Source organism: Gopherus flavomarginatus, chromosome 19, assembly GCF_025201925.1.
Source record: "Gopherus flavomarginatus isolate rGopFla2 chromosome 19, rGopFla2.mat.asm, whole genome shotgun sequence".
Taxonomy (NCBI): domain Eukaryota; kingdom Metazoa; phylum Chordata; order Testudines; family Testudinidae; genus Gopherus; species Gopherus flavomarginatus.
The window spans coordinates 25,001,734-25,019,159 of NC_066635.1; the positions used below are offsets into that span (position 1 = coordinate 25,001,734).

The window sequence follows — 17,426 nt, forward strand, 5'->3', positions numbered from 1 at the left end:
CTACAGAAACAAAAGCAGCACAGAACAACATGGTCCGTTCCTCCATCCACAGCAAGGAAGTGGGGAAGTGAGATGATGCGGTGTGGTCAGAGTAAACAGCCAGACAGCGCCCACGCAACTCTGCAGCATGCCTTGGTACCGCTGACTTGCAACCTGGCCCTGCAGTTTCAGTCCTGAGCTCTCCAGACACCTCAATAGTGATTTTCAGCCTGGGACATCTAGCACATATCCTTCTCCCCACCCAAATAAAGGCTACTGACCCATCTGTGTTCTCCATATTCTCTCCCTTCCCTCGACCCTCCCTCCCCACCGCAGGGTTTTCTAAGCTTTTAATTTGGGGGCAAATTAATGCCAGTGGGATGCTGAGCAGGGCTGGGAAGGAATCTCATCTGGCTCTTAGCACTTGGAGACCCTCTGATGAAAGGCAGAGGGGTTTTTATTAGTTTCACCTGTTGGAAGGTTTGGTGTAAGGCAGACAGTTTGATGCATGTTCATTTGCATGCGCAGTGCAGGGCTGTGTGACACAGTCCTACAGCACCATGTTTTCAGCTAGGCTGTTTGTGTGTGGCATGGCCATGTACCATGCTGTGTGCACAGAGCCCTTTTCACAAACAGTCACTTCCACAGAGAAGCAATGGCTTATTTTCTCTCACCTGAATTAGGGACATTGGGGATCCTGTGAACTGACTGCGGGACCTGGGACAGAGGCAAGCGAAGTGGAGTGGCAGCTGCTCTGGGATCTGCCTGGTGGCCCAGAGAAAGAAACAGAGGAAGAGAGAAAGCAGAAGCTGGGAGCGACAGTGTCATGAATCCACTCCCTGCACCACCAGCACATCCTGTGAGCTCCTTGTTCAGGGCCCTGCAACCACGACAGCTTCCTATTTACTTGCTTACGTCAGCTTTAATGGGTAAGCGGGTTTTTGTTTTAGTGCAAGAAAAGATTCCAGGGTAAACAGGCAGCATCTATTAGCCCTGAGTAGGCAGGGCCCTCTCTAGGGGAGTGTCAGACACTGCATGATGTGGATTACTTTTAATGAGACGTTTCATTTGTGGTGGGCTAAGTTCATGGTGCTGAGCCTGCAGCCCTGTCTGTGTATTTCAGTTCCAGTCACACCTGCTTTCCTAGGCCTTGGGGTTTGGGATGCAATTTTCCTTTCTTTGCCCCACAACCTCTCAGTGGCACCTGCTCAGCTGCATCTGGTGCTGTGGCCACATGTTCCCAAGCTCCTGCTCTGGCCGCACCTGTTCTCATTGATATTGATTAAGGGACTTGTGCAACTTCTGCTGAGTAAATTATTTGTGGGGGTGAAACAACCTTCAAGGCAGCAGGAAGGTCAATGAAGAAACAAGGGACAAAACAGGCTGTAAATCACCATGGTGTGTCATTCAGGGGAAGCCCAGGTACTGATAGACACCCCCCGCCCCTGGCAATTGGGATCAGCAGGAAGAGGTGTGGGATGGCCTGCCCTTTGGGCACTGGACCACCTTATATGGTGGCCAGTGCAGGATGCCTAATCCACCTGCAGTGCTGTCCCCTGGGGACATATTTCTGCCTGACCCCTTCCTGGAATCAGTTTATAGCCTGGAGCAAGAGATCAATAGCTCTTGGTTGTTGTGCCCCTGCTGGCATCACTTCAGGTGCTTTTCTCATTCACGTTCCAAACAAAGCAATGTTCAGGGAGCATTAAGCCTGCCTAGTAAAGCACTCCTAGATCAGAAAGGCCAATGACCCACATGCACCCTTAACCCAGTCTCGGGCATGCCTGCGTACCGCACTCACGCTTATATACTGTTTCTCCCACCAGACAACAGAGACTAATCTGTGAGCGCTACCAAAGCCATCTCTGTGCTGTGGCCTGGCCTGGACCCTGACTGGGAGGCCTCCAAGACATGGTTATTGGGAAGGTCTTTGGAGTAAGGTTTTTGCCTTGTGAGTGGAGGGGTTTGGAGCCAGGGATTTAGTCCCTGGGAGCCGGTCTAGGTTTGCTTTTTGGCCGGACTGTCGCATGCATTGGAGGCGTGATCAGAGGGTTCTCCTGTGGAATGTCATCAGTGGTTATGTGTGTATGAGAGGCACCCAAATGCCTTAGAGGATGGTGGGATAGACACTGCTTCTTGCTGCTCTGGTGCCCTATGTCCACACTAGACTGTCTTGGTCTAGTCATCAGCTGTCATGCTGCCTGTGTGGTGGTTTGTGAGTGCCAAGGGGTGAGCTGCGTGCTGGGTGTGTAGGGCAAAGATGTGGCTAGCAGTGCTCCTAGAGGGAGGTGGTTCTCCACCTCTGCACAGGGCTGCTGAGGTGGGAAGCCATTCTCTGTGAGTGCAGCTGGGGATTTCGGCTGCTCCGCTGAGCGGGCTGGAAAGCACTGCCCAATTAACAATCCTGCTTTTTGCCCGCGCATCTGCCCTGGACGTCCAGCCCTGGGTTGGAGCATTAGAAATGCTGCTGCTGAGGGCCAGAGCCTGAGAATAATGGACTGGAAATGTTAACTCCTCTTCTCTTCTGTATTTGCTCATGAGCTAAACATGAAATTGCAGGAGATGGAGCCTCTGGCCTGCATCAGTTCAGCATCACTGAGCCTCTGTCATGGCTTCCATCAGAAAACAAGTTATTCTCTCAAATGCACAGGTTGCTCTGAGTTGCAGAGCTCCTTGGGCAGCATCATTCTCTGCCCCCTCCCCAGGGCTGCCACTGCCAGACCCTGCCCACTATGATGTCTCTTTCCCTGCCTGTGTCCAGGGCTGTCCTGCTGCAGGCTGCTGAACCTTCTGCAGAGAGTAGCCATTGGCCTTTGCTTTGGGTGTCCTGGGCTCTGTCTTCCTCAAGTTTCCCCTTCGCTTTGCCTGCTCTCCTAGGACTGGGGATGTTCTCACTATTGTGCCCGGAGGGGTGCGTGCAGAGCGGTGAGGTGCCACCTGCCCCAGTGGCCAAGTGAAGCCTTTCTCCCCACAGCATCCTTCACACACACCCTCTCCAAATCCTCCATCCCCTCAACCAAAGGGTTAGTCTTTAATGCACAGTCTTTGATCTCTGTGGTTCTCTCTGCTTCTGGGACTGACACGGAAACTGCCGCAGCTCCTCCTCCAGGCTGCTGCTTCACACGCTGTAGCCACCCCCGCCCTCTCTCACTACCAAAGCAGAAGGTTGAAGCTTGCCATGCTAGAAACCTGTCCTCTCTGGAGGGAAGTCTGCTGAGGAAGTCTGGACAGTGTGGGCCCCGGGGCTCAGCTCCTTCCTCTCCTTAGGGCTGTGTGTGATTCAGACCCCCAGAGTCTGTAGAGGAGCAGGGACCTGTGATCCAAGAAGGCACTGTCCCGGCCATGCTGCCATGGGCGGGGGTGCTGGGCTTCCTCCTGCTGCTCATCCTCCTGCGTGTCTGGGTTTGGGTCCCAAGCAGCTCTGGGGCCCAGCTGGTCTGCAAGCCCTCTGCGCTGGCTTCCTACCTGGAGAGCCAGTGTCAGGCCTTGAAAGGCCTATGCGAAGCCAGCTGGCCATGGAGGGCTCTCCCCTCCCTGCAGACACTGGCCAGTCTGATGGGGCCCCTGGATAGCAGGGTGCATTTCGTAAGGACCTATCTGCAGCTGAGTGATGAGGGGCTGGTGGCTCTGGACTGGGCAGTGGGGCCAGCACAGCAGGAGAGGAGGCAGACATCCAGCACCTGCAGCGCACCCGTCCTGCTGCTTGTCCCCAACTCCTTCGGGAAGGTCACCCGCAACATCAGCAAGGTAATGCGGGGGAGGGACTGGCAGTGACAGGCAACAGGGCTGGGCACCAGGAACTGCCTCCAAGCTCCAGTCCCGGTTCTGCCACTGAGTTGCTGAGTAACCTTGGGCCAGTCACTTCCCCTCCCTGCACCTCAGTTTTCCCCTTTGTAGAAACAGGGACCCCGACCCCTTCAGCTACAGCTCAGAGAATTTTCTTAGACACACAGTGATAGAATGCAGAGATGGAGCCAACCCCTGCCCCGAGGGGCAGAGCAATGTGGGGGGGACGACTCAGGGCAGAAGTGGGCTGTTTGGAGGGTTTGGAAGCATTGTGGCCTGTCTGGGGTGAGGCTGAGTGGGGGTGAGTGCTGTGCCTGGCTGGAGAACATGGGGGTCACACAGGATTTGGAAGGGTGTATGGTATTTAGGGAATTGCTGCACAACCCCTCCTCCCCCACCCCGCCACACACCAGGGAGGACAGGCTGTTCCTATCAGGCAGCTGCATGGAGCTCCAGTCTGTTTCCCAGCTGCCCAGTGCCTGGGGCAGAGGCTGTCTAACCGAGGCTGTGTATAAACCCCAGCAGTGTGTTCCTTGCCCAGCACTGAAGGGGTCCCCTAGCGATCGCTGCTAACAACTGATTTAGTGCTGAGATCTATCCTCCATCCTCCCACAAGCCCACTGACTCCATTTGCCCTTTGGCTTTGCTGCAGCCGCTAACAAGCTGAATCTACAGAGAAGACAGTGGATTCTCTTGGGCTCTGGGCTGGGAGACTTGGGTCTTTCTGGGCTTCCTTAAACGTCTCTTCACCTTACCAGAAATGAGCCTTAGCACCACCTCGCTACGGCCGGCCAGCAGCTCTGAGTGCAGTTAGAACAACACAGTCAGTACCAGCCAGAGAGCTCCCCAGCAAACTGCAGTCTCGGGTCAGAAAATGGGGAGCCTTGTACTCCCTTTGCTGCTCGATGCAACCGAGTCCAGGTTGCCCCCGCCAGTGGCACCCACACCTAGTGCTGCATGGCCCTGACTGCAGCATGGTGCATGTGCTGGGTCCATGTGTCACTTCTGGGTGCCCTTGCCCCCCCACACCACCTAGTGCTGATATTCTTTAACAGCTTCATTCATGATTATTGGTATCTGAACCCCGCCCCCAGGTGGTGCCTACTGATAAGGGGTAAAGAAGATGCCAGTGAAATTTTCCAATGATGCTGAATTGGGAGGAGTTGCAAACAAAAGGAGCTAGGGAGATGGGAAGCATGGGCAGAAAATAACAAAATGCCATTGTGCGTGGAAAATGCAGCCAACCCACCTGACCATCTGGGGCAGAATCCTCCCTCTTGCAGGGAGGGTGAGGGGCAGGGCTCATGGACGTAGAGGTGAGTGGACAGTGTGTTGGAAAGCTGAATGGTCAGTGCTGTTTGGGGCTGTGCTGCAGCAAGAAGGGGGCTGTGGATGACTCCCCCGAGACTGTTGGCTTCACCCCATTAACCGATGGATTTATCCCAGTGGGAGAGGGCCAGAGATGGGCACATGACTGAGGTGGGGGTGGCGGGGCTGACGCGGAGATGAAAGGCACCAGCTGCTCAACGTGCTCACTCATTTGGGTGCCTCAGCTTCCAACCAGCCCCCGTGAGAGCCTGCGGCTCCCCCTGACTTCAGTGGGTCCTCAGCACACTGGGAATCAGCCCAGGTGTCTCTGGTTGGATGCCCACATTAGTGAGCATATCTGCAAACCTCGGCCTGAATGTGGTGCCCGAGGCCAGGAGACAGGGACCAAGGCAGCTTGGCCAGGGATCAGGACACTGAGGAAAGGAAGAATGAGGCAAACGTTCCAGGCAGTGATACCACGGCACTGAGCAGAGGAACAGGCTTCTAAGACCCATTGCCTGGGTCCTGTCAAAGGACCATTTATAAAGCCGTAGATAATGGCCACAGCAAAGAATCCTGACCTGGATTCCAGGTGTGATCGGAGGTTTCTCCTGTGTCTGAGCCCCTAACCCAGGGCTGTCCCTGAGCGGGGGGGGGGGGGGGGGGGCAGAAATGATGGATTTGTCTCTTCCGGGACTGACCGCGCCAGCCAATCGCACCGGTCCACGGGGGCCCCCAAAGCATGGGGCCCGGAGCAGTCACCCCGATTTGCACTACCCAAGGGACGGCTCTGCCCTAACCTACCAGCTGGTGGAGCAGGCTGGGGGTGGGGCCCTCGAGGTAGACAGGCTGCCCTTCCCTGTTGTTCGCAGTAAGCTCACAGTGACTCTTGTCTGGTTCTAGCTGTGTCACGTGGCGCTCCTTCATGGCTACCGTCCTGTTGTCTTTAACCGCCGTGGTCAGAATGGCTGCCCCCTAAGCACCACCACACTGCAGCCATATGGCGATCCTGCTGACCTGCGAGAAGCCATCCAGTACATCTGTTCCCGGTGCCCAGGGGCCCTGCTCTTTGCAGTGGGGGAGAGCACTGGGGCAGGGCTCCTGTTCTCCTACCTGGGAGAATGTGGTTCCTCTAGCCATCTGACAGCTGCTGGCTGCATCTCCCCCATCTTTCACCCTCGGGGCTGGTTTGAAGCTGGGTGCCCCTGGCTATGGCAGCAACTCTTGCTCATGTCCCAGAAGGTGTGGCTCAGCCGGTAAGTGACTCATCTGTGGGTCTGTCTGGGGCGGAGATGGACAGCATGTAGTGAAGCAATGAGCCACAGCCTCCCAGCTCCACCATGCCTTGAGTGCAGCTTTGCAGTGCTCTGAGGGATCCCAGTGACTTTGCCCTTGTCTCCTGGACCCACATGAGATCCTGTGGGATCAGCAGGTAGGAGACAGAGCTGGTGACCCTAAGCTGTAGCTGGAGCAGTCCTGGTTAGTGAGAGTGCTTCTCAGCACAACGTGCAGAGCCTTGGGGGAGGTGGATGATGGGAGACGGCCTTTTCTGTCCCAGATAGAGCCATGGTGAGATGGTCCATTCAGCCCTGAGCTGCCCCATGCTCCATCAATGAACTTCCCCAGCACAGGGAGCTGTCCCCCCTCCTCATTCTCCTGCTTGGGCTCTACCAGTGTCTGTCTCCGCCAGGTTTGCCACGGTGCTAGGGGAGGTTCTGCCCCTGGATCGTTTCTTTGAGGGCCAGTCACTGAGGGAGCTGGAGGAGGTCTTGTTCTGCCAGTCCCAGACCTGGGACTTGTACTGGGAGAGGAACGACTCCCTACGGGATGTGGATGAGGTGGCAGTACCAGTGCTGTGCATCTGCAGCCAGGACGACCCTGTGTGTGGGGTCCCCAGGGACACTCTGCCCTTTGAGCTGTTTGAGACAAACCCCTACTTCTTCCTAGTGCTCACTCAGGGAGGCGGACACTGTGGCTTCTTCAAGGATAGCCTGTGTGGTGCCTTCTGGAGCCATGAGGTGCTGCTGCAGTTCTTCCACACCACTGTGGATTTCCTCCTCACAGAGGATAAACTGAGGGGCCAGGCCAAGAAGAGAGGGGACAGGCCGGTGCTGAAGGTCACCCAGGGCAGAAGTGGCTGCAGGCAGGAGTCCTGCTGCCCCCACAATAGCCCTGACATTTACCGCTGGCAGCGCTCCTACACCCGCTGACAGCTGGTCTTCACTCGGCACCTGGAGGATGATCTGGTGAACGTTCCCGAGAGCCCCCGTGTATGCTTGGAACTGTGACTCTTTGTAACAAGAACTGGGCCATCCCTAGGGTGGTGCAGGACCCGGGCCAGAAGTGACGAGGTTCATCTCTTCCAGGACCGACCACACCGGCCAATCGCACTGGCCTGTGGGGCCTCCCGAAGCACAGGGCCCGGTGCGGTCACCCCAATTCACACTGTCCAAGGGACGGTTCAGAACAAGAACATAGTATTTCAGTGAACAAACGGATCATGTTAGATGATAACAGCAGCGTGACAAAGGTGCTGCATCCTGGCTGGGTGTCAGCATCTCAGGTGCTGCCCTGTCAGAAGTGGTATTTGTGTCCCAGTGCCGATGGCTCCTGGTCATGGTAATGTGATGTGTTTTTGTGCCTTTGCTGGTGGTTGCCAGGTGCTGTGATGTCCCAGTGCTAGAAGATTGGGGCCCAGCCAGGTGCTGTGCTGCAATGGAGCAGAGGGGCATGAATGATTCTTATTTATTTTGTAGCACCCGAATTTGTGCTTGGTGCTTCATGGAAGCCGTATAAAGACACAGGCCCTGCTGCAGTGAACATATCTCTAGGTTTTACATGTGTCCAAGCAAATGGTAGCTGAGAGGTGGGAGGGAGGCCAAGGGCTGCAGCAGAATGATCAGGGGTGACTCAGGGTCACTGCCTGGGCAGCATTTTGGGCCTGTTACTTTTTTTCCATATAAAAATAAGGACAGTAAAGCTCTAAAACAGTAACTGGCATAGATTCCCTTCCTGAGGCTGGGACTGCTATACGTAGGTGGGTGATGCAGTGCTAGACACTCCTGGGTCCTCATCTGTAATGCACCCCTGGCGTGTAGTCGTACCTTCTTGCCGGTGTGTGCAGGCTAATCCTTCATTAATGTTACATGACAAGACTAAAGGATGCTTGAAATGTTATTTTAAGCTCAAAGACTGGTGTCTTCCTTCCTGTTCTACATCTCATGGGATCAGCAGACACTCATTTACAGACACAGGTGTGCGCACACTCAAGACACATGCACCCACAAGTGCGCGCACACACACACCACTGCACACTAATGCTCAGCTTAGGTAATGCTTACTACACATCGCAGCCAGACAGCTTAGCTCTGTCCCCATAGGGAAGCCACAAGGGTACTTTGTTCCTCCTAACAAACACCAGCACATTAAAAGTCCACCACAACACCTGGCTGATGCCATGTTCCCCAAGTATTGCACCCAGGGCTGCCATGTTCCCATGTACCAGCATCGCAATGGAGGCAGAGGTAAGGTTGTCTGGGTGTGTCGTGTGGCAAGGGATGTCACGGGAAGACAAGGGACTTGTGTTCCAGTATAGGAAGGCCTGAGCCAATAACACAGATCCAGCGGCAAGAGGAAAACGTGTCCATTCTTTGATGGGCTGGAGTGCCTGACTCCTCTGTATGCAGCCTGGTGCACTACGGGGCAGTGAGCTGGTGAGAACAGGAGCATCATGAAGTGGGTGGATAAGGAGCCTGGGAGATGCCACTGGGAGCAGGGTGCTGAGGGGGGATGAGCAATGCCCTGGAACAGGTGCTGAGGGGGGATGATCATGCCCACGGGGAGCTAGGTGAGACTGAGCTGCCTGTGGGCTTGACTATACTCACCTCTTTCCTGAGGGAATGCAGCTCCCTCAGTGCTGCTGTAGACAAGGTCTAGGGACTGCTGTGCCAAGGAGCCCTGGGCAGCAGGTTGGTGAGCAGGAGGTGACGGCCCAAACCCTACCACATCCCAAGGATTGTACTGCTGGCTCTCAAGCAACCTGTAACTGAGCCCTACTCCCCTGCAGACTGCGCTCAAGCCAGCCTGGAGACGCCAAGCCCTCTGCTAGAGCCTGTCAGTACTGCCGTGAGGGGCCCAGGGCATGAACTGCTCTGCCTTTTGCCCCACTTGATGGCCTTGTTTTTCATCTTCACTTAAATTCCTCGAGCGGCATTACACTCCATATTATTTATGAAAATATGCTTATGATATGGATATAACATGGACTATGTAACAATTCCAGCTGCCAACTGTTCCCAGTAACCTCCCTGGCCCTTACTGCCACCCACCCCAGCAACTCTCCCCCCACAGCCAGTGAGGATCAGCACTAGCGGGATCAGGGCCGAGGGAGAGGGATGGGGGGTTACTGCAGGAGAGCGTCTGGAAGAGGGATTGTTATGGGTGGAGGAGGCAGCTGTGGAGAGGGCTGCTGCAGGGCCATAGGGAGCCAGGGAGGTCACTGGGAACAGCGAGGAGTGAGGGGGAGCGTTGCTGGGGGGGCCATAGGGAGCCAGGGAGGTCACTGGGAACAGAGGGGAGTTGGGGGGAGCATTGCAGGGGGGGCCATAGGGAGCCAGGGAGGTCACTGGGAACAGAGGGGAGTTGGGGGGAGCATTGCAGGGGGGGCCGTAGGGAGCCAGGGAGGTCACTGGGAACAGTAGGGAGTTGTGGGGAGGGTTGCTAGGGGGCCACAGGGAGCCAGGGAGGTCACTGGGAACAGTGGCTAGGGTTGCCAGCCCTCCAGGATTGTCCTGAAGCCTTCAAGAATTAAAGATTATGTCACGTGATGAAACCTCCAGGAACACACCAAACCAAAACTGGCCACCCTCCCGCTCCGTCCTGGCTGCCCCTGGCCCTGCTGCCCCCCAACCCTCCAGGGGACTCTGAGCTGGGACTCAGCCACCAGGAAATGCTGCGCTTGGCAGCTCAGCCAGAGGGGCTGGGCCCTGGGGAGGGGTTTACTCCCCTGAGCCCGCCAGGCCCCAAGAACTCGGGCAGGGGAGTCTCTTCTCCCCAGGATGTGGCACTGCTGCACCGAGCGAACGCCCAGCCCAGCTTGGGGCTCCCATCCGGCCCTCTGCTGCCTAGGCTGCCCCTCGGGCAGAACAGGGCCTTTGTGGGGCCCCGACGTGGCCAGCAGGTGGCTCCCGGAGCTGCCCGCGGAGGCACTGGCTCTGCCTTGCCCAGCGGACAGCTGAGCGCTGGGACGTGGTTGCTCACTGCAAGGCTCGCGTTGTGGTTTTCACGCACAGAGGCTGCGAATCTCCCTGAACCAAGCTCTGCGAATGCTCCCCCCGGCCCCATTATACAGAGGGCAAAGGCACAGAGAGGTCAGGGGACTTGCCTGAGGTCACACACCGAGTCTGTGGCGGGGCAGTAACAGGCCTCGAGTTCTGACTCCCAGCCCCCTGCTCCAACCCCCCTCTTGGGAGGGAGTGATTGGCCAGCGGGCACTGCAGGAGCCCCCCGCCTGCTCTCTCCCGGCACCAACTTCCTGCTGACTCCGGGCCGGAGGTCGGGCAACGGACCTTGATTCCATAATGACCTTTGGCTCGGAGCAGACAGGAGGCCAGACAGGGCTGTTCCCATGGCAACTTCCAGGGTTGCTCAGAGCCCAGCAGTTAACCAGACAGTCCCTGAGGGAGGGATGGTGCAGTGTTTGGGGACAGCCCCCAGCCCCTCTGGGGACCAGCCCTAGGCCAAGGGCGCCCCATGGGTCAGAAGAGAGAGGCGAGGCACCATGCTGAACAAAAGGGATACATTCACCACAGCGCCAAAAGCCTCAAAGAGGGACAGACAGCAGCTTCGGGTCCCTTGGGGCGTTTGGCACCCAACACCTTGCCTGTGCCTGTGGGGACAGGATCCAGGAAGCCCCACACACACTCCCAGGGGGCATGAGAACAAGGGAGACCCAGCTGCAGAAGGCGACATAAGTAAGTCATATGTGTGCCCAGAAAGGAAAAGAGTAGGAGGACTGGTCCGGCTCACTCCAGCCGGTGACCCTCTCAGAGGGTGTGGGCGAGAGTGGGGATCTGCACTTACCATGTGCAGCAAGAGGGTCCAGCTACAGGCAGCGGGGGCATGCCCAGTGGCAGTGTGTGAGCATGGACAGCACACGTGGCAAGTGGACCTGGGTATGGACAGTATTCATGGTGGAGAGGCAGGGGGACAACGCACATAGCTGTGGGGCAGCAGGTAGGGTGGCACATGTGGCTGTGGGGTGGCGGGTATGGGTGGCCTGTGGGGCGGCAGGTTGGGATGGTGCCTGCGGCTGTGGGGCAGCAGATTGGGATGGCGTGTGTGGCTGTGGGGCAGCAGGTAGAGATAACACGTGCAGCTGTGGGGTGGCAGTTATGGGTGGCCTGTGGGGCAGCAGGTTGGGATGGTGCATGCGGCTGTGGGGCAGTGGGTAGGGATGGCATGTGCAGCTGTGGCGCGGCAGGTAGGGATGGCACGTACGGCTTTGGGGCGGCGGATTGGGATGGCGTGTGTGGCTGTGAGGTGGTGGGTAGAGATGGCACATGCGGCTGTGGGGCAGTGGGTTGGGATGGCACGTGCGGCTTTGGGGCGGCGGGTAGGGATGACACGTGGGATGGTGGGTAGGGATGGCGTGTGGGGCGGTAGGTAGGGATGGCGTATGTGGCTGTGGGGTGGCGGGTAGGGAGGGTGTGTGCAGCTGTGGGGCATTGGATAGAGATGGCACGTGCAGCTGTGGGGCAGTGGGTAGAGATGGCGCATGTGGCTGTGGGGCGGCAGGTTGGGATGGCACGTGTGGCTGTGGGGCGGCGGGTAGGGATGGCGCGTGCGGCTGTGGGGCAGTGGATATGGATGGCATGTGCGGCTGTGGGGCAGTGGGTAGGGAGAGTGTGTGACGCCGCAGGGCAGTGGCAGGCCGCGGGCCTGGACCAAGCGCGCAGTTTGGATGGCGTATGCGGCTGTGGGGTGGCGGGTAGGGATGGCACGTGCGGCTGTGGGGTGGCGGGTTGGAATGGCATGTGTGCTGTGGGTAGAGATGGCACGTGCGGCTGTGGGGTTGTGGCAGGCCACAGGCCTGGACCAGGCGTGCAGTTTGGATGGCGTATGCGGCTGTGGGGTGGCGGGTAGAGATGGCACATGCAGCTGTGGGGTGGCGGGTTGGAATGGCATGTATGGCTGTGGGTAGAGATGGCACGTGCGGCTGTGGGGTGGTGGCAGGCCACGGGCCTGGACCAGGTGCGCAGTTTGGATGGCGTATGCGGCTGTGGGGCAGTGGGTATGGGTGGCATGTGCGGCTGTGGGGTGGTGGCAGGCCACAGGCCTGGACCAGGTGCGCAGTTTGGATGGCGAAGGTGCCTGTGGGGGCAGGCATGGCTAGCAGGCACAGCAGGAACCAGTGCTGGGGGAACGCACAGCAGTAAATGTGAGTTACGTAAAGCTGGGGCTGCTGCTCCGGGCAGGGTGTCTATACATGGCAAGGCTGCTGTTATTTCGGGCCCTACTGCTGGAGTGACAGGGAACTGCAATCAGCTGGCAGGCTCTGCTGAGGTCAGAATGACGTCAAAGCAGCCTCAGGCTGTCAGCTGAAATCCGGCAATCCAAGCTGATGAGGCATCCAGCCTTAAAGGGGTCCCAGCAGCAGGCAGAGGGGAAATGTGGACCCCACAGAGCTGACCTGGCACAGGTGAGTTCTCTTCCGGAGAAGGCTCTGTGCAGGCGTGACTCAGGGGAATTGCTCCTCTGCAGGCCTGGGCAGAGAGGCCAGGGAAGACTCCAGGCCCTGAGAATAGGTGGTTTGAGGAGTGATTATTTTAACAAACGAGCATCCCACCCTGTCCACCAGACCTAATCCCAGCTCAGATTGCTGCCGTTTAAGCCCTGTAATGAGATTGGGAGGCAAGTCGTAAGAGTCACCTCCTGCCCTGTTCCTCCACTTGCCTGCATTCCCCATGCCACCACCCTTCGGGTACCAGAGCAGACTTTGCCTCTTCCCCTCTTGGATGAGCAGGGTGTGACTCTAGCCCTGAAAGTCAGAGCAGGAGGTCAGAGAAGCCCGTGCCTCCCCCACGGACACAGCACTGGTAACTCTGGACCCCGCATCCCTTCCAGGGCATTGCCCTGAAGTGCCAACCCCTAGCAGCTGCGCTAACACTGAGCTGGTCTGGAAGTCCTCCTGCTGTGTCACCCATGGAGCGTGCCACAGTGTGCACAATGCTGTCCAGGGGTAGGACTCCCAGGGCTGCCCACAATGGTTGCTGCCTGTCTTGGCATCCACACTGCCCAGCACGGTCCCTTCTGGACAGAGAAACTATGACCATGGAGAGGGCTACAGGTGGAGTCACAAACATGGGATTTTCAAAGGAAGGTTGAATGGGCAGCTGCCATCCAATGGAAATTCCCCAGCCAGGAAACTCAGAAAGAACTAGGCCAGCAGTTCAGCTCGGAGCAGGAGCAGAGACTCTGGGTCTGACTGTGGGTATGGCTGCATTGGGAGCTGGGGGTGTGTGATTCACAGCTCAGGGAGACAGATCCATGCTAGCTGGCATCAAGCTAGTGCACTAAATGTAGATGCAGTAGTGCCAGTGGTGGGAGGGGCCAGCTGTCCTGTCTGAGACACTAAGCATAGCTAAAGGCAGCTAGGCCCTCCTGCTGTTGGCCCTGCCACAGCTACAGTCTACTTCTATTTGCAGCTCAAGACAGGTAGCATGAGTGTGATGGGGTGTCACCCCACCTGAGCCCTGATTAAGGTGACCAGGTGGGCCAATTGACTCCCTAGGGAGCATCTGGAGGAGAAGCCAGGGAGCAATGAGGACTAAAAAGGATGAAGCTCATCTGGGCAGGAACAGGGTGTACCTGGAGGTGGGGAAGGAACCTGATGGAGGCAGTGTAGGAAGCAGTCCAGGAAAACAGCAGCAAGGTGTGGATTCCCCTACCAGGCACCATTGAGGGGTAGTGAATTGGAAGGCTGTCCGGGACAGATAGTACAGAGACACTTGGTACGTACTCCCTCCCTCCTCCCAAGAGGGAAAAGTACAGTAACCTGGCCTGAGAGCCAAGCCACAAAGAGGGAGCTGTCAATCCTGAGATAGAGTGAGTTCCCGCAGGAAGGGCATCAGACTGGCTGAGCGAATCCCCAGGTGCGGCTACAAGGAGACACCCCAGTGGTGAGTACAGCACCCCAGGACAATGTGCATCTCTCCTTGTGCTGGAAATCACACCACCAGCTCCAAGTTCAGACATAGCCCCTTGAACACGCTGCATCCCAGTTAGAACTTGCAGAGGAACAAATCTGAGATAAATGCTGGACTAGGCCTCTGTGAGGGGACTGGGGAAATCAAAGCACATGAGCAGAGTCATAGACTCATAGACTCTAGGACTGGAAGGGACCTCGAGAGGTCATCGAGTCCAGTCCCCTGCCCTCATGGCAGGACCAAATACTGTCTAGACCATCCCTAATAGACATTTATCTAACCTACTCTTAAATATCTCCAGAGATGGAGATTCCACAACTTCCCTAGGCAATCTATTCCAGTGTTTAACTACCCTGACAGTTAGGAACTTTTTCCTAATGTCATAGCAGGGTCACTCTGTCCCCCTGAGCAGAGAGCTGTCCTGCTAGAGTCTCTCACAGCTCTCTACTTGCTCACCTGCCGGAGAGATCCAGGCACCCTCCAGGAGTCTGTTCTAAGAGCTACAGACTGAGCAAAGCGGGAACTGGCTCAGTCTCCAGTTGGCAACTTCATCAGTGTTAATACCCAAGTCACAAACCTTAGACCTGGGCTGGTCTGACTCTAAATGTCCTGAGTTGGACCCATTGTTCCAGTTCAGACTAGTCTCTAGTTGAGGGATAGAATCAATTAAATGCCTTACAAACGTCAGGAGCTGGGCCTGGGAAGGGCTGGTGCTTGCCAGATGGCTGCATGGTTGGTTTTTTTGGTATGCTGTGGACTGCTCTTGGCTCCTGCTGCAGGGGTAATTCTGGTTTACAGGGTTGATATTGGGGGTAGGGTTTGCAGATGCTCCCATCTCACTGGGTCTCTGAGTCACAACGACTCTGAGATCGAACAAGCATCTACATATGTGCAAAGGAGACCTGGTTTGGTGATGCCTCCCCCCAGGGCCTTGGCAGCCAGAGGCCCTTGTGCTGCCCAGGCGAGGTCATCGCATCATGCCTGAGCCAGCAGAATTAGTATAAAACTAGAGAAAGTACGTACACGATGTTTCCTTCTTGGAAAAGGGCTCCCTGGACACCCTCCTCCCTGCTGAGGTCCCAGTGCCCTGGTGGGCTGCTGCCTGCAGCCCAGCTTCCTGGTGCAGTGTGGCCCTCCCTGATTGCTCAGTCGCTTTCTGGGGAGCAAGACCACAGGCCAGGTGTACTTGCTGTCTGGCACCCCCCTGGAGACATTAGCCATCACAGCCCACGCATTGCAGGAAGGGCGTAGCCAAATAGCTGACATTCTTGTAGGATAGGCTCATGGCTCAGTTTGCTGGATGGCTCCCATCCCAGTCTTGCCTGAGCTGTAAGAGCCTCCGTCAGAGATACTGTGTAATGGAGTAAGTGCTAATGGAAAGGAACAAGCAAACAGAGCTGTGTTTCTCCCAGGGATGGTAGGAGAGAATGGGGTGAAGGGTTTCACTCTGCTCCTGGGGAATAGGGGAATTCACTCCCATGTTAAAATTCCCCTGCATGGGACCCAGCCTTCCTTTGGAGCTGATGTAGACCCCCAGTTACCCGGAGCTTCCCACACAGCCCCATTCCCTGGGAAGAAGAGCAATGATGAGTCATTTAAAATCTGCTGCTTTACCCCTTGCTAGACACACTGGGTTCTGCCTTGTCATCTTGCCCTTTATGAGCTCAGACAGCAGCAGGGTGCTGCTGCCAATGAATTCTGAGCTCCTAACAGACAGCTGCCAGGCAGTTCGTTGGCGCTGCAGCCCAGTCACAGGTGAGATTAGTTGCTTCAGAAGGAAAATCAGTGTTGGGTGCTCAGCTGCATCTGCCAATACATTTGAAGCTAGAACTAGAAGACAAGGAGTCCAGCTCCCATTAAAACTGTCTTGGTGTATAAAGGTTTGATTGATTCCCAGCAATGACACCTAATCAGATGACATGGATCAGGGTTACAAAGGGTCAACATGCTGCCACATGGCAGGAGCCAGTGTCTGCTAAGCCAAGGGGCAGCTGTTACAGTGTCCCTTTTTGAATTGGAAAATCAAATGCTGATAAAACATCATCACAACTACAGTGGAGCTGCATGATAGGCACATTTAACTTACGTGATTTTAACTATACACATTTGGCAAAACAAAAAGAGAAAAACAACAATTTAAATACTGTACCTGCAGTGCGGGCGATTGCGCCCACCATTCCACTCAATGAGCATTTGACTAGAGGCAATTTTCGCCTTACATGCTGACTTCAGAACCTAACCCCTGTGTAAGATGCGACTCCCCTGTAAAACCAATTGCCACAGATAGATGCAGCCATGGATGGGAGTTGGTCCTGTGCACCTGACAGTCACTCCTGTTTCTGAACCTTCAATAGCTTTCTGATCCCAGTGGTGCATCTAGTTCTCAAAACAGTTCCCCCTGCAGGGTATTCAGCCACTGAGCTGGATCCCGCACCCAGTGCCTGTTAGCAGCTCCTGGTGTTTGTTTTTGTAGGGATAGTTGCTGTGTTCTTGCCAGTGCATGAGCTCCCTTAGCTGGCTGGCGCCCCACTAGATGGCTAACTGACTACAAACAGCTAACGTTTTGAAAGATGACTTGCCCCATCTAGTCTAAGTAGGATGACCAGATGTCCCGATATCCAGGGTTTTGTCTTTCAATATAGACACCAATTACCCCCACCCCATCCTGATTTTTCACACTTGCTATCGGGTCACTCTAATTCTAAGTGCCAAGTTGCATTTTAAATGGGGTTAGTTAAAATGTGCTAGCTAATACACTTTAGAGCAAGACCTGTTATCCTAGACTGCGCATGGTGCTGGTGTGAAGGGTGCAGTGGCTACCTACCACTGTGCCTGACATCTAACATTCTCTTTCACTTAATAGTGGTAACTGTTTGACACTCTTGTCCTAGGATTACTTCTGTTCTAGCTGCTTGCTATATTGCTCTGTTGTAGCTACTTCAGGGTTGTCTTTGTCTGAAGAATCATGTTAGATATTCTCACCATGAAGTCTTTGAAGTAACTGTGACCTTACACGGGCACTGGCATGTTCTAACAATGCTGTTATTAATACTACTGTCACCTACGGTAACATTAACACTAACCAAATTCATCCTTAATTGTAACAGCTAAGTTCTCCACTCAGAAAGCTGCTTGAAGATACAAAAT

General features: G+C 55.7%; 2 protein-coding genes across 3 annotated transcripts in view; one reads left to right on the top strand and one right to left on the bottom strand.

The window, feature by feature from the left end:
• The window catches only part of LOC127037570 (protein ABHD15-like), a 48,808-nt gene extending 40,558 nt beyond the window's left edge, over nt 1-8,250 (top strand). Inside the window, exons 1-3 of one of the 2 annotated variants that reach the window (XM_050929472.1) lie at nt 1,900-3,726; nt 5,977-6,329; nt 6,764-8,250. In XM_050929472.1, coding sequence (XP_050785429.1) covers nt 3,322-3,726; nt 5,977-6,329; nt 6,764-7,283 — 1,278 coding nt within the window. In that variant the 5' untranslated portion in view covers nt 1,900-3,321 and the 3' untranslated portion in view covers nt 7,284-8,250. Of the gene's footprint in view, nt 1-662; nt 909-1,899; nt 3,727-5,976; nt 6,330-6,763 lie in introns of those variants that run through there. The other variant, XR_007770393.1, reaches the window with a different exon arrangement.
• Nucleotides 1-17,426, bottom strand: part of SERPINF2 (serpin family F member 2) — a 52,769-nt gene that overhangs the window by 29,477 nt on the left and 5,866 nt on the right. The gene's annotated exons all lie outside the window — the stretch shown is intronic.